Here is a 14202-nt window from a genome sequence, read left to right as displayed (position 1 = left end):
GCTTATATTGTCGATTTCTTTCTTTAAATTATAATTACGCTGTAAATTACACTGTACAACGGATATAGTTTACCATTAGTTAATCTCCAAAAATATTCAATATCCAGATACCTACTGCACTTCTCGCATTACGCGGTTTGAAAAAAACGCACTCAATATGTTTGTATTTTGCCCATTTTTTTTTTTTTGGTCTTTTCTATTTCTTTTTCTTTTTTGTTAAGAAAAAGCAGAGAATATCATAACCTCAAACATTTTATTAATTTTCCACATAACTTGGAAACAACCTCATAAATCATTGCGTAAGAAAAGGCATGCTCCGGCATGCAATGATTTCACAACATGAAGATGTCACTGGATGAGTAGTATAAAATATACAGTAGCAGTTTATCATTCATTAATTTAGATGATTTCAGTCAGGTCCCACTGAGTAACGTAAGCTGGCATTTTTTTTACACTGCTTTCAGTCCCTATTGTCACCTAAAGTTGCTGGACAGAGAGACAGGCAGAAATTCACACAGAGCTACAGCAGAAGAAAACAGGCCTACAAACATGCTGTAAAAATCTCCACAGGCTCAGTGTTGGAAAGCCAACTCAGTCAGATCAAACAGAGGTTGGGGAAGAGACAGAGGGTTCCATGCCTCCATGTGTGACTTCTGTATGCATTGTCACCTATACAAAGCCTGCTTGCTGGGATGGTTTTTCAATTAAAAAGGCACTCAGCATTATCAATTATATCTTGCAGACTGTTAAAAGATACTAACTGTTCGGTAAGATACAGAATATATATTGAAAGCAGTGGTCAAAAGGTAACAGTCTCAAATTTTACAGAACATAACACTCAATCACCAATGTTCCTCTGTTGTGGTTCATGTCATATAGCGAGTATGATGTGTTTTACAAAGAAACTTATTTTCTTTAGTAGCGAGTTCGGCATAGTGTACATCTAGTGAACTTGTGTATGCTGTGGAGTAAAACAAATTAAGTGACTGAGTGAATTGTGCCGACATTCAGTGACGATGCTAAAAGGGGGTCGCATCAGTGAATGTGACAGAGAAATCTTTCACCATTCACTGCATGATTTTGTGTCTTGGTTCTGATGAAAATATATCATGATGAAGCCCTTTAAGATAGCTCTTACCTCTGACTTACAGAGTATGTAAAATCTGGTTATGAATATGAGAAGTTTTAGATGCATAAACTTATGAGCAATTGCAGCGTTCTTGTAGGGCTGTACCCTGGGATATTAGTGGGGGTGTGTAGTCTTGGACTGGCTAGTTACATATCAGTGCCATTTGCACTAGACCTCACATGCGCTACAACATCATTGTACATAAGACCACAATACCATCTCACTAAACTACACAATCTTACTGCTCAGAAAAGAATTAGGCCTGATATGCCATCAAAAGGAAATAAATAGCTTTGTAAGAGCTGAAAGATATGAGGCAAATTATATCAGGCAAATATTTTATCTTTAAAACCTAAATATGTGCAATACTTTTAGTCCTAAATAATACTGTGGATGGGCCTTTATTATGGATAAGTAAAGCAAAGATACCTAATGGAGAATAATAGAAATATATAATTAATGGATCCATAAAATAAACTTACAGATTACATGGACTTGTCCAGTGTAAATGGATGTGAGTAATGTAAATTCTGGGTTCCTTACATAAAGAAATGGTGCTAAATGTGCATCGTGTGCATATCTTACTGTTTTTAATAGTAAGTGTTGTTAGTAACATTCTCTAGGCCATTATGTTTAAATAAAGAAATGAATAAACAAAATGGCTACACCAATGTTGAGTAAAATCACCATGACCACCAGGACAGAGCTGGAGCCCTGCAGAAAGGAACAGGAAGAATAACTTAGAATTAGTTATCCTTAAATGTATATTTAACATCATTTGAGACCATGAAAATAAAACGTGCTACAGATATGCTATGTCATTTCTTCTATTTTCTTAATCTGATAATTATTTTGAAGAGTACTCAATCTAGTATGAATAGCAGTCGTAATCTATGTACATTTGCAGCTGTACACAATGATAAGCACCAGATCTTTACCGTTCGACCACTTACTGCAAATCCATCGTCTTCGGAGAACTGCAATTCAAATGCACAATAATGAAAAACACAGCATTTGTGGACATGTACTTACTGAGTTTGTTTTGATCAGGTTCAGGTGCTCTCCATCCTGTTCCAGTGTGATTGGGGAAGATGTTAATGGGGGAGAAAGGGTGACGTCCCTGTGCAATGGCCACTCCTCCAAATCTACCCCGACATTCAGACTGTCTAGCATCTGCACAGAGTCCATGGACCCTTCTCTGGCCGCCAGACTCCACTCTTTGCCTTCGTGGTTCCGCAGACGCAATCTCTGTGAATTGTGCCCTTGGAGACTTGGACATTCCATGCCCGAGCCAAAGTGTTTCTGGGAAATGGAGTCTAAGGGCTGGAACCTCATTTCAACCCGGTAGTCATCCAGCTTTTCTTCCTCTTTGTCTGGCAGCTCTGTGTGACAGGGGATCCAATGGGAAGAGTTCTCAACAGTCCATCCCAGAGTGGAGCTGTTGGCGCCGTGCTCTGGTGGCTGGTTCAAGCTAGATTCACCAGCTGTATGATTGGTAAAGGACTGATTTAGTTTGTGATGGGAGTGGACATGCTCATGTGACTTGCGATAGGAAGATACATGCTCTCGAGGATTGTAATGGGAAGATACACGGTCCTGTGCCTTTGCATGTGTGGAGATATATTCTTTTGGCCTGTGATTGGAGGAAGAATGCTCATGGATTTTGTGATTCGATAAATTATGACCCACGGCCCTATGATTGGAATATGTGTGCACCTGCGTTTTGAGCTTGGAAGAGTTGTGGTCCATAGAGTTGTGACTGGACGGAATATGCTCCCACTCTCTATGATTAGAGATAGTATGTTCCCTGGACTTGTGGTTCGAGGATGCATAGTTCCAGGGCTTTTGACTGGAGGGCACGTTATCCCATCCTTTATCTGAGGAGACGCGTTCGGCAGACTTGTGATTTGAGGAGCCGTTCTCCCACGAGTGGCGGGTGGAGGGGTTCTGCTCGTGTCCGTTGACGTGGCCGATCTCCTCCTCCAGCAGGGACGGAGTGGTGGAGCGGCTGCTTTCTCCCTTGCTCCCGCGCCTGTTGGGATACACGTCAGCAGTCCAGCTGTTGGCTCCGCCTCGTCCGTTGTCCACGCCTCTTCCTTCAACCAGAACCTGAATCTCGGCCCCGCCCTGTTCGTCCAGGGCTCTCTGGCGCGTGAAGCAGGCGCTCCTAGCGCGGTGATCAGGGGGGCTGCAGGGGGGCGAGGAGGGGCTGCTCAGGGCAGGACTCAGGTCTGGGGTTTGGGCAGGGGGGGTTGTGTCTGGAGTGCAGAGCTCAGGGCTGTCTGTCCCAGTGGAGATCACTTCCATGTCTTTCTCTTTTCTTTCCTGACGCTTTGGTCTCTGGCACTCAAGTCCTTGTGGATGGCAGGGAGACACCACATGTAAGCAATTCTGTAAACTGTCATTTCTTACTATACTACACAAGCCAGCAATACGGTAAGTGAATATGTTCATTTTCTGGACATTTTCTTTGGACTCACCATTTCCATAATGATGGAAGGAGGGAGAGAGTTCTTTGGCAATAACCCGGGCGAGGCGACACTCCTCCAGGGCCCTCTGTGCCACTTCCTCTGCTGCCTCTGCTTTTCCACGGGCATGGCTCGATCTGCCGCAAGAATATTAGTTTAATATTCATAGTTTCATGTATTATTTATATCATATCATTAAGCTTATGGTGTAATTCAACATGTTCTAATAGGCTAATACACGTATTGAACATGCAACCGCTTTGAGTTTCTAGGAGGTGTGAAACATGATGAGTCGGGCCTTGAATCTACCTTGACAAAGCGATCTCAGACTTCTGCTTGGCGATTTCCGCAGCCTTTTCGGCAGCCTCCACAGCGCGGTCCACCTTCTCCCGTATTTTGCTGGTGCGCAGAGGTATCAGGTTCTTCCGCTTGCCACTCACCAGAACATTCTGCTTGTACTTGCCTTCCTCCTTGGTCCCGTCCGGGAAGGTGGTGCAGCCGTAGCCGTGCCGCTTGTTCCCGAACCACTCGCCCTCGTAGCGCAGCCCGTCCGAGCGGTGGCTGACGCCCCACCCCGCCCGCATGTCGTTCCTCCACTCCCCCACGTAGGTCTCGGTGACGGTGGCGTCCACGCTGCCGCCCGCCTCCCCCTCCCCCAGGCTGACGTTGGAGTGGATGTCGGAGGCGGCCGAGCTGACGGTGCTCATGCCCGCCTCGCTGCAGAACGAGCCCTGCTTGCTCAGCTGGCTGGCCAGGGAGCTCTTGGACTCCGAGCGCCGCAGCTTCAGGCCGCTCAGGATGGATTGCCGGAAACGTCCCTTCCGCTTCCTCTGCCTGTCCGCGTCGCTGTGGGCGCAAAGCACGAAGCCCCCGCGTCCCACGGGGCTCCCGGCCGCCCCGCTCGCTGCGGGGCCCTCGTCAGGCGTCGGGGCCCCCTCGCTGTGCTCAGAGCGCAGGGAGTTTATGGAGGTGCGCAGAGGGGAGAAGATGACAGCGGCCATGCCATAAGGCACACTCTGCCGCACCCCGTAGCCATGGCGCATGCCACTTAACCACTGTCCTTGGTACGTGCCTTGGAAAAATAGGGGACAGAGTGAATCAGACTGTGTCAAAACAGACTAAACATTGGCAGATGAGTGCAATGCATTTTCCATGCATAAACTTTCCACATATTGCATTATTATTCCATTTATTATTCCATTTATTGTCTTTACTGTGTTGATTGACTCTGGTATGTAGTCTGATGCTTTTTTGCTAGAACTTCACAAACAAATGAATGGAAAACATATGTAAATAAGATATAAATAGATATAAATAAAATAAATAATAAAGAAAGAGACAAAGATATAAGATATAAATTAAAATATAGATTGACTAATTTAAGAATTTTAGTCTGCTTTTTAAAATGTGAATATATTCAGTATGTGAAAAGACTATTCAGTTCTGAAAACCTTTTAACATGATATATTGTTTAATAGTGGGTTTGCTGATTAGTGCAAGATTTGTTTGAAATTTTTAAATACAATTTAATATTAAAGTAGGTTTTAATAAAACATAATTATTTGTAGTTGATTTATATAGGCAACGCAATGTTTTCCATTAATACTTAATTAATACATTAATTAATACGTTTTCTACGTAGCAGTTTTACATATGCTTAGGTTTGAATTCATATGGCTAACAAAAGTTATTAACCTGATATATGACCGAATTATGTATCTTAGAATCGATGTCCTGCATTTCTAGATATTGATTTTTCAAGCCATTCCTTAGTTATTCATCCGCCATCAGTCAATAAGTAAGCACTGACAGCCACACAATAAAATTACGTTAAACAAATGCGAACTCGGTTGGTCCGTTGAACGACCTGACGTTAATTTGCGACCGTCACTACGTAACGCCGGTAACTGTCCAAGGTGCTGAAATGTAACAATAGCTTGATACCTGATAGTCTGGCAACGAGTCATCATTTGTATATACGTTTGCATAATTCTGCAGTGAGTAAGATAGGCGATATATATATTTTTATATTCAAATTATATTGTCAGTTATCCGTTGTTTGTTTCGATTTCAGTATTGCTCTCTCAATACATTCGATGGAGTGTTTTGGCTTTCTCGCTAATAAAAAACTGATGTTTTAGTGCTTGCAAACGTAAACAAGCGGTAGTTATATAGATTATATGAAGAAAAAAAATAATATTAAGCTTACAAAATCGATCGGTGTATCATGCACTAGACCGAGCTGTAGTATTATTTTTCCGCATTCATATATGAACGGATATTGTGACACGAGATACTAAACCACAAAATGTGAAACATCCAATCAGATTTCAGAACACAATAGTCTCTGGTGACACAATGACCCGCTGTCTTTGGGTTTCCATGGCAATTTACTGTACAGAGGCGTCGGTGGTGTAGATGTTGCCGTAGAAATGGGCTGAGATGGAGTAGTAATGGTGGGGCTTTAATCGCTTCAAACATCAACTGTAAGACCGTTTTTACTGGGCTGCCGTAATGTGAGTAGGTATAATCACATTGAAAAAACACGTATTGTATCTAAAAAAAATAAAAAATAAAAAAAAAACAAATGTAGCAAGACTACAACAATTTACACTGCAGTGTTACATAATTATTTGTAGCACTTTTCCTCTTCATCTTCATCTTACACAAACACCCACGACCTACCCACGCACCCACTTAAATACATATTGTAAAATCATTTTCTTGACTGACTTGCTTTCCCACTAGTGCTGCTTCATTTTGTTTACTTATATATAACATGGAGGTGTGTGGATTCCAAAAAGACGTTGGACGAGTGAAGTGTCAGTGGTTGTTGTGGGAGTCGTCTCACCTCCGTCAGAGTAGGTCTCAGAGCCGTATCCATCCTGCAATCCGTTGCTCCAGGTCCCTTCATAACGCGCCCCACTGCTGGTGCTCTCCAGCCTCCCATAGCGCCCTTTGAACCCTTGTGTCCACTCCCCTTTGTACTTCCATCTTTCTTTTGTCTCCACACCAATCCCGTGCCTCTTTCCCTGTGCCCAGGTTCCTTGGTAACTGTTCCCACTAGGCCAGGTATACACTCCAAGGACCTCAAACCCATGGCTCCAGGCCCCTGCGTATTCCCCCTGGCCCTGGGGCCCCGTGCAGACCCCCCGGCCGTGAGCTTTGCCCTGCTCCCACCCTCCACAGTACGCCCCTCCATCATCAAAGTCAAACCTGCCTCCAGTGGACATGCATGAAACAGGTTTTGGCAAATCCTCAGAATGTCAAAGAAACCCAGAAAATAGTGGTAAAGGAAGACTGTGAGAGTACAGGAAACGCTAGAGAAACGTTACGTCCCAGCCTTCATGTAGCTCATCAGCATAAATAGATGGGAGAAGGCTCCTTTAAAGTCCAGTCAAAATAAGGGGAAGCAACCAAACTCATCAGGCTCTCATCCCCGTGTTACAGCTCCTCACGCTCAGCGCCAGGCCCCGGGGTAATGGACGCCTTTTATTATGCCTGCTTCTTCCCACGAGCATGCAGATGGTGTGCTTCTCCCTCGCTCCCCGCACGGCCTTGCTGGGCAGAGGCTCGCATCCGCGCTCTGCTTTCCCTGCGTGGAGATCCGGAGGCAAACAAGGCCCGTTTTTTTTCTCTCCCACGGCCACACAGACCCACACAGCAGCAGCATCGATACGCTCAATCAGACATTACATCGCTCTCTCCCCCCCTCCCCACCAATGTAATGCACCGGCACTCAAAAATGATGATATACCAGAGGGTAATAGTGGGCCATCAGGAGCCTAAAGCTGTGGAAGAGAGAAAGGCATCCTTTCTAAACCACGCTCTAAATACACAAATACAGCGTTTCCTCAGTCATGCACCTATCTGGCACAGCATTTATCCAGCGCTTCTGCTCCCCTCCTTTCCCTTTCCGCGCTCCCGCTGTGATGTAGAGGTGAAGCTCCTTCCCCCGGAAGACTGTGGTGAAAAGATGAGAAAATCCAAAGGTTCTGGTTCCCTCCCAGCACCGTCGCCTGTTTGGATTAAAGACATGTATGAAGAATCGGATCGTATATTGTCTTAAGCCATACGATGCTCAGATTGTGCTCATTACTGGACTGTTCCATCCCTGCCAATACCCCTCCCCCACAGATGCTCGTCTTCTCCTTCTTCTTAAAGGGAAAGTGTGTGAGAAACCCTCTGCATTACGCCTATATGCATTATTATTTTTGCTCTGCCAGATTTGCCAATTACACTAACCCTAAAAAAATACGAGTTAATAAATCTGCACGTGTGACATGTGAATTTGATTCAAACATTTAATTTTAAACAGGCCAACATTTTGACGTTTTATAACAATACTTCATAATACCACCTATTTGTTTCCTAGAAATTACATATTTTGTGTAAATATATTTCCATATAAGATAATAAAGTAGCTATTGTTGGTTTATTTCATGTATTGAAATTGCCAAAAGACATAACCATTACTAATCTCATTATCATACATTTCTCAAACTGAATTAAGGATGAATTCACACATGCACAAAACCCCTTATATGCACAATTAGAAAATAAATAGCAAAGATATTAAATCAGGGGTGATTTAGCAATTTATTCACACATTATTTTCATTTTGGTCATAGGTCACGATTAGTGTAATGTGCATTTTCTCACATTACATGTCAACCATCAGTTGAAGAATACACAGTAAGACACACCTTTACTGTTGGGCACCTCTACATAGAGTATTCAATACTCCCCCTGACTACTAAACCTATTTGCTTGTTTCATAACTTGGAACTAGCCAGCTTAAAAAAAAAACTTCTGTGAATATACCAATTTATTTGTACTCATGGATATGAATTTGCCAAATGCTTTAAGCAGTTTCATTACAATGTACCTTACAAATATAACTTATTTTAAGAATAAATATATGCAGCCCTAGCAATAACATGTAGATCTAAACTATGATTAATGTAATAATTCACGATGTAGCCCTGTAACGTACATGAACTACCACATTGGCAGGACACAAATGATTCATAATTTATAATATTTTACATTTATAATTTACAGCACTAACATTTTGCATTGTTTCATAATTGTAACACAGTTAATGAAAATGGAAGATGATAATAGACAGTGTAACATTAAAATATGTAACTTTACAGCTCTTGAAATATACATTTTTCTAGCAGCTGTGCATGGATATAGCTTGAAAGACATTTGTAATACCTGCATTTCACTTCTTACACAACCAATTACCTTAAATCTCGAATATGCGTACCATTAGCATCACTGTAATACATTTAGCAGTAGCAGCTCAGAAAGCCAGTGGAAAAAAAAAACACTTGAATTTACACAGAGAGAGAATACTGTTGATACAAAGACAATGGTAATTCCACAGTGAAGATGTAAGCAGTAAGCATCTTCAAATGCTGAATAAACAGGAATGAGAGCAGTTGGTGTGACTGGTACGGTGCGTTAAGTGAGGACGTCTTGAGCTTGACGCTCCACCAACACCGCCGTATTTTTCACGTCTTTACACCACAACTCCAGCCGGTCGTTCATTCCTTTAATCTAAGCAAAACAACGACGGCTTAGTTACATCACGTTGAGACATTTTAGCAAGCCGATAAAAGCATTCAGATGTGGAAGTATAAGGAGTGGAATGAAAAGTTCTACCTGGATTAGATCCAGGACTCTTGGTTGAACCCATGTCATGTGAACAGTCTGGTCCACTTCATCGATGCTGCCCTTTATCAAGCCGACAGAGAGCGCCTTCATCACGAGGAGTTCCACCTGCACGTCGAGGGACAAAAATAAGAGTTTTATCAAATATGTTGTATTGTGGGAGAGTGATCTTAGGTAACATATTCCTAAAGTAAAACATGATTTAGGTTAAAGTCTAAAGTGCAGATGCTCAGATTATATCTTGTGATTTATGTCACGTTGGTAAAAAAATTTTTTTGTCTTTGAGACAGAAGCTCACCTCGTTCTCCGGGATGTGAGCACTCTGCGCTATTTCCTGGAATGTCAACTGTCTATTATTGGCAGGACGGGTGAAAGTCATCTAAGGACGAAATAATGCATGTTATTGGTGTGCTCAGTTGTGAAGTATATTGCGTATATTAAAGGCTACACTAGCACCAGCCAACAGTGAAGATGACATGAAATAGAAACAGACACTACGATTCCTTGTGTCGACGAAGCTAGCCAGATACAGTGTTCTGATTTATTGTCAGTGGGCGTTAACTGTATGGGAAGACGTCAGCATTTATTTTTACTGGAGGAGTTATTGGGACACAGGTCAGCATTTCAGCAGTTTTGACAGTACCAATGTATTTTCTGAACAATTTTTAAGAGACAGAATAATGGGCAATGAAATGCAATTAATTTCTAAGACATTTCCACCACCATCTACTTCATCATTACTCACCACTTTTAACTTTACAATTCATTCACTAGCAGTCTCCATGCATTAAACTCAAACACTTAAAAGCAGGTAATTAGCTGGTGTTGGGCTTTAAAACAAAGAACCTTAAAAACACAAGACTGAAGAATCACGTGCCTCCATCACACAAAGCAGCTGAATCTTCTGGACCATCTTGGACTCATGAGCTGCCAGATCTGGCTGTAAAACACAGAAATGCCTCTTATCTGTTCCTCCTGATCAAATACACGCACAAAACACAACATCCCTCCGGCCGCGCACCAGGAACAACGACACAAGTAACTACACTACATGTTTAACATTTCAAGTTCCTAGAGAAGGTACCTGCTGGCCCCAGGCTGATTTCAAGGCTTGGAACCTGACAACATTCCCGCTGTTAAAGGCGTACAGGGTATCAATCAGCCACTGCTTGTCCGTGTTTCTTAAAGACTCCAGAACTGGGTGCATAAGCTGACAAAGAAATATGCTTACATTATATACTGACACTGCAAAATGTGTTTTCCTTAACCAAAGCTAGATTGCGATATGTCCAACAATGTATTACAAATACATTTGGGACCACTTCATGTGTCACAATTAAAGACCATTTTGTCTTTTTACTTAAATCATTCAATGATTCAAATTTGTTGTTGTGAATGCTATAAGGAAATACACATGTTGAGAACGCCCACAGTACTTACAAGTTCTCCAAAATTGTAAACTCCCTCTCCTAGCAGTCCTGCAAGTCCCAGTGTAAATGCTCTCTCCTGTTTCTCTGTTTCTAAGTGTGGAAACAACAAAATCACGTGACTTTGTGAGTCTAAGGAGCACAGACACACAAAAAAGACTCGGAAATTGTCATTTGTACAAATTGTACAAATCAACATATAAAGTACTGATTTATATATGTATTGTAAAAGTATATTTTAAGTAATGACTGCATGTCGCACCAGACAAATCTTTCACTTCTACACAGCCAAGATAGCGTAGGGCATCCTTGTAGTACAACGCATGGTCTCCAATAAACCGATAGTATTTGCTGGACAAATCATAGAAGCGCCCGTGGACGGATGTTACCCCAGGCAGATTAGTCAGCATCTCTTCTGCCTCCTCGATCAATTTCTGCAAACCACAAAATCAAATTCAATAACCAACTGTGAAAAAGATTTTTATTTACAAAATCATGTTATCTACAAGGGAAAACAGGGTGCATCTCCCTTTAATGGAAATAAAGGCCTGTGCAAAGCATGCGGAGGAAGATGATATGCATTAAATACACACAGAACCACGCTTAACATGCTACAGATGTGCAATTTTTTTTCAGTTTAGCACTGTTGTATAATTTTTAAGAGCAAAGATCAAAATCTAAAAATGTTCATGTCTTTTGTTTTTCCTAGCTATGTCCTTTTGATAAACAATATTATCAGATTACCAGAGGTTAACCAACACCTATTTTACAGGGATGTAAAATTAAGATATTAAAAAAGACAGTAAGAGTTGTCATAATAAGCTAAACAATTAATTTGCATGAAAGTAATGTGCAAAAATTCATGTTCCTAGAAGTAGCAGTATTTGAGTCAATGGTCTGCTACAATGTACTGTGAACACCTGCAGTGGCATCAGGCCCTGAGTAAGTGAGGAAATGAGACAGAGGTGTCAAGTAAAGTACAAATACTTTGTCAATTTTCTGAAGTAATTATTTTTACTTCTACTCCTTAAATTTTCATACAATTATCTGTACTTTCTACTCCTTACGTTTTAGAAATAGCCATGAGTACTTAGCATGACGATGTTCATGGCAGACACTCGAGAACTTTAGCGAAATGTCCCAACTAAGCACTAGCAAGGAGGCTGGTATCCAGGAAGACCAGCTAACCTGTACTGTATATAAAAAAACGCTCCATTGTAGGTTTTTTAATTATTTGTCTTGTCATCTGTGTATTTGTCCTCATGGTAATAAATGTTTTGTGTCGTGCACCACTTCCTCACTGCCCCTCCCTCATCACCGTGACAATATGGTTTTAATATATTTGCATTATACTAAAATGCATTCGTTTTAATTGGCATACATGTGGCTGAAACAAGTAGCCTGATGCCTGTTAATGTTACATTTTTTAACATTAACATTTTAAAATAACATTATAGCCATTATGGCTTTTAGAAAAATGTTTTTGTGGGGAGGTGGGTTAGTGCCCTATGGCTGTGATGCGGTCTACGTTTTTGTCCTTAATGGCATTTCCTCATTACATTACTTTTATACTTTAAGTAGTTTTGAAACCAGTTCTTTTACTCTTACTTGATTAAAAAATTGAGTTGATACATCAACTTCTACAGGAGTATTTTTAAACTCTAATATCTATGCTTCTACCCACGTAATGAATGTTAATACTTTTGACACCTAAATTCTGCTTTTCCTCACTAACGTGGTCTTCTTTTAACACTCTTTGGATTTCACAGCTCTTGTTCCAGTTTACCTTGGTTGCTGCGAGGTCACTTATCTCCAATTTCAGACTCCCTATAGATGTTTTGCACAAGATGACCGCTTCATCGTTGCTTTTCACCTGTTTACACAATAGGACTCAGGGACCAGGAATGCTTTGAAAATCCTGCAGTCATGTGAGATATTTCCTAGTCCGGCACGTACCTTCTCTTTAGTTTTCTCAAGAAAGGCAATCGCATCTTTCGGATCTGCCAGATGGGGAAGCATATGATGAGCCGTGGTGATTGGCTAAAGCACAACTACAATTAAGCTATCCATTACTCGGATTTACGTAGTTGTTAGTATGTTTTTTTTTTGGGGGGGGGGGGGGGGGGGGGGATCTTGGGGTTATGTTCCTCAATGTCAAACTTTTAAAGCCCCAAATGGATCCTTTAAAATACCTAATGTGAATGTGTGTGAATGACCGTAAATCTGCATGTCCAGTGATGGATGGTGCTCTGTCCTGGGTGTGCCCTCCCTTCTCTTCCCTGGGCCTGATGCAGGTCCCCAGGGGGCTGTGGTTTCCAGTTGTGAGTATGCTGTAGCTTTTCATCAGGGTGTATGTGTGTTAACTGGATGAAAAAAGCTGATTGTTGACTGTAAAGCATCCTTGGGTATAAGAAATGTACTATATAAGTGTAACTAACTATAATAATACAACTTTCACCATCTGGGGAAATAAAGCAATCTCAAAGCAGAACTGCATTAGCCTCCGTTGTCCCCTTTAAGCAATGGGTTACAAAATGTCTGATTCATATGGCATTAAACTTACCTGTGATTTGTCTGATAACATAGAGAACAATTTCTACGAGAGACAGGGGGTTGATCCTAGAAACACCAATAGGGGTGATCATCATCATTGAACACACAAATAACTTTGAGACTGTTCAAAATCACTATATTCAATCTATGCTTTACCTGTGCTCAAAATCACTCAGAAAGTTGTCATAGAGCTGGAGGGAGAAAAAATGTGAGTTAGATAATGGATAACTAAAAGGGCATTCATAGGGGAGCTGCTTTGTTACCAGTGGGTACAAACTCACCTGGATAATGGTATCGCCAGTTTTAAAGTAAGGGTCTTTGACAAACTCTGTCAGCTTCAGTGTCAACTGATGCCACAGTCTGAGAAGCAAAAATGTCATATTGTCAAAATGATCTCAACATTGTTAGCTTAGCTATGCATAGATCATCAATAACCAACCCAAAAGAGATAGATGAAGGAGCATGATAGAGGAACACAATGAAGGAAACGACAGCCAGGCTTTGGATCACAACAAGCAAACTGGTTAGCTAACCTAGCAGCACACAACAAAACTTACTTTTTATTGTATAAATCTTCAAGCGCATGCCATTCCGCCGCCATTTCAGGGGTAGAACTTTTCCTTTGTTGAAAACACAGATAGCCCGGTACATCTTTCATTTTGGAAAGTGTCTCGTGTTAATCAGCTACTACTGCTGTATGAACGTAGCTCGCAAGATGCAGCACGCTAGACAGACGCTGCTCGTCACGCGCGTAACAGTGATCCTGCAAGATTCAAATAACTTCCTGTACCTTAAATTCTACAATAAAAGTACCCGACGGTCGTACTGAAGGCGTAGGGTTTCAGGTGACTGGTTATTTCTTTTATTAATTTGTTTTCGTTTTTGCTTTTTTAGCAAATGTAACATTTATTAAAAAAAACAATTTATACATCATTATAAATCA

At 41.4% G+C, this 14202-nt stretch overlaps 2 protein-coding genes across 3 annotated transcripts; both read right to left on the bottom strand.

The window, feature by feature from the left end:
* Positions 1 to 136: 136 nt before the first annotated feature.
* jph3a (junctophilin 3a) lies at positions 137 to 7715 on the bottom strand. Of its 2 annotated transcripts, none has more exons than XM_077023445.1 (5): positions 6449 to 7715; positions 3907 to 4669; positions 3610 to 3734; positions 2162 to 3483; positions 137 to 1843 (listed from the first exon to the last, which is right to left on the bottom strand). In XM_077023445.1, the coding sequence occupies exons 1-5, from the start codon at positions 6828 to 6830 to the stop codon at positions 1763 to 1765; spliced, it is 2673 nt and encodes an 890-aa protein (XP_076879560.1). In that variant the 5' UTR covers positions 6831 to 7715; the 3' UTR covers positions 137 to 1762. The 2 variants fall into 2 exon arrangements, with proteins under 2 accessions (XP_076879560.1, XP_076879561.1); XM_077023446.1 differs by lacking the exon at positions 6449 to 7715 and adding an exon at positions 5807 to 5910.
* Positions 7716 to 8177: 462 nt separating this feature from the next.
* LOC143527997 (26S proteasome non-ATPase regulatory subunit 13-like) lies at positions 8178 to 14034 on the bottom strand. The gene is made up of 13 exons (XM_077023444.1): positions 13817 to 14034; positions 13541 to 13619; positions 13416 to 13450; positions 13270 to 13325; positions 12663 to 12706; positions 12493 to 12579; positions 10969 to 11140; positions 10720 to 10799; positions 10364 to 10489; positions 10157 to 10219; positions 9578 to 9658; positions 9271 to 9387; positions 8178 to 9165 (listed from the first exon to the last, which is right to left on the bottom strand). The coding sequence occupies exons 1-13, from the start codon at positions 13915 to 13917 to the stop codon at positions 9070 to 9072; spliced, it is 1137 nt and encodes a 378-aa protein (XP_076879559.1). The 5' UTR covers positions 13918 to 14034; the 3' UTR covers positions 8178 to 9069.
* Positions 14035 to 14202: the final 168 nt, after the last annotated feature.

This window comes from Brachyhypopomus gauderio, chromosome 12, assembly GCF_052324685.1.
Source record: "Brachyhypopomus gauderio isolate BG-103 chromosome 12, BGAUD_0.2, whole genome shotgun sequence".
NCBI lineage: Eukaryota > Metazoa > Chordata > Actinopteri > Gymnotiformes > Hypopomidae > Brachyhypopomus > Brachyhypopomus gauderio.
Note: the sequence above shows the minus strand (reverse complement) of the source record. Positions and strands in the feature narration are given on the sequence as shown.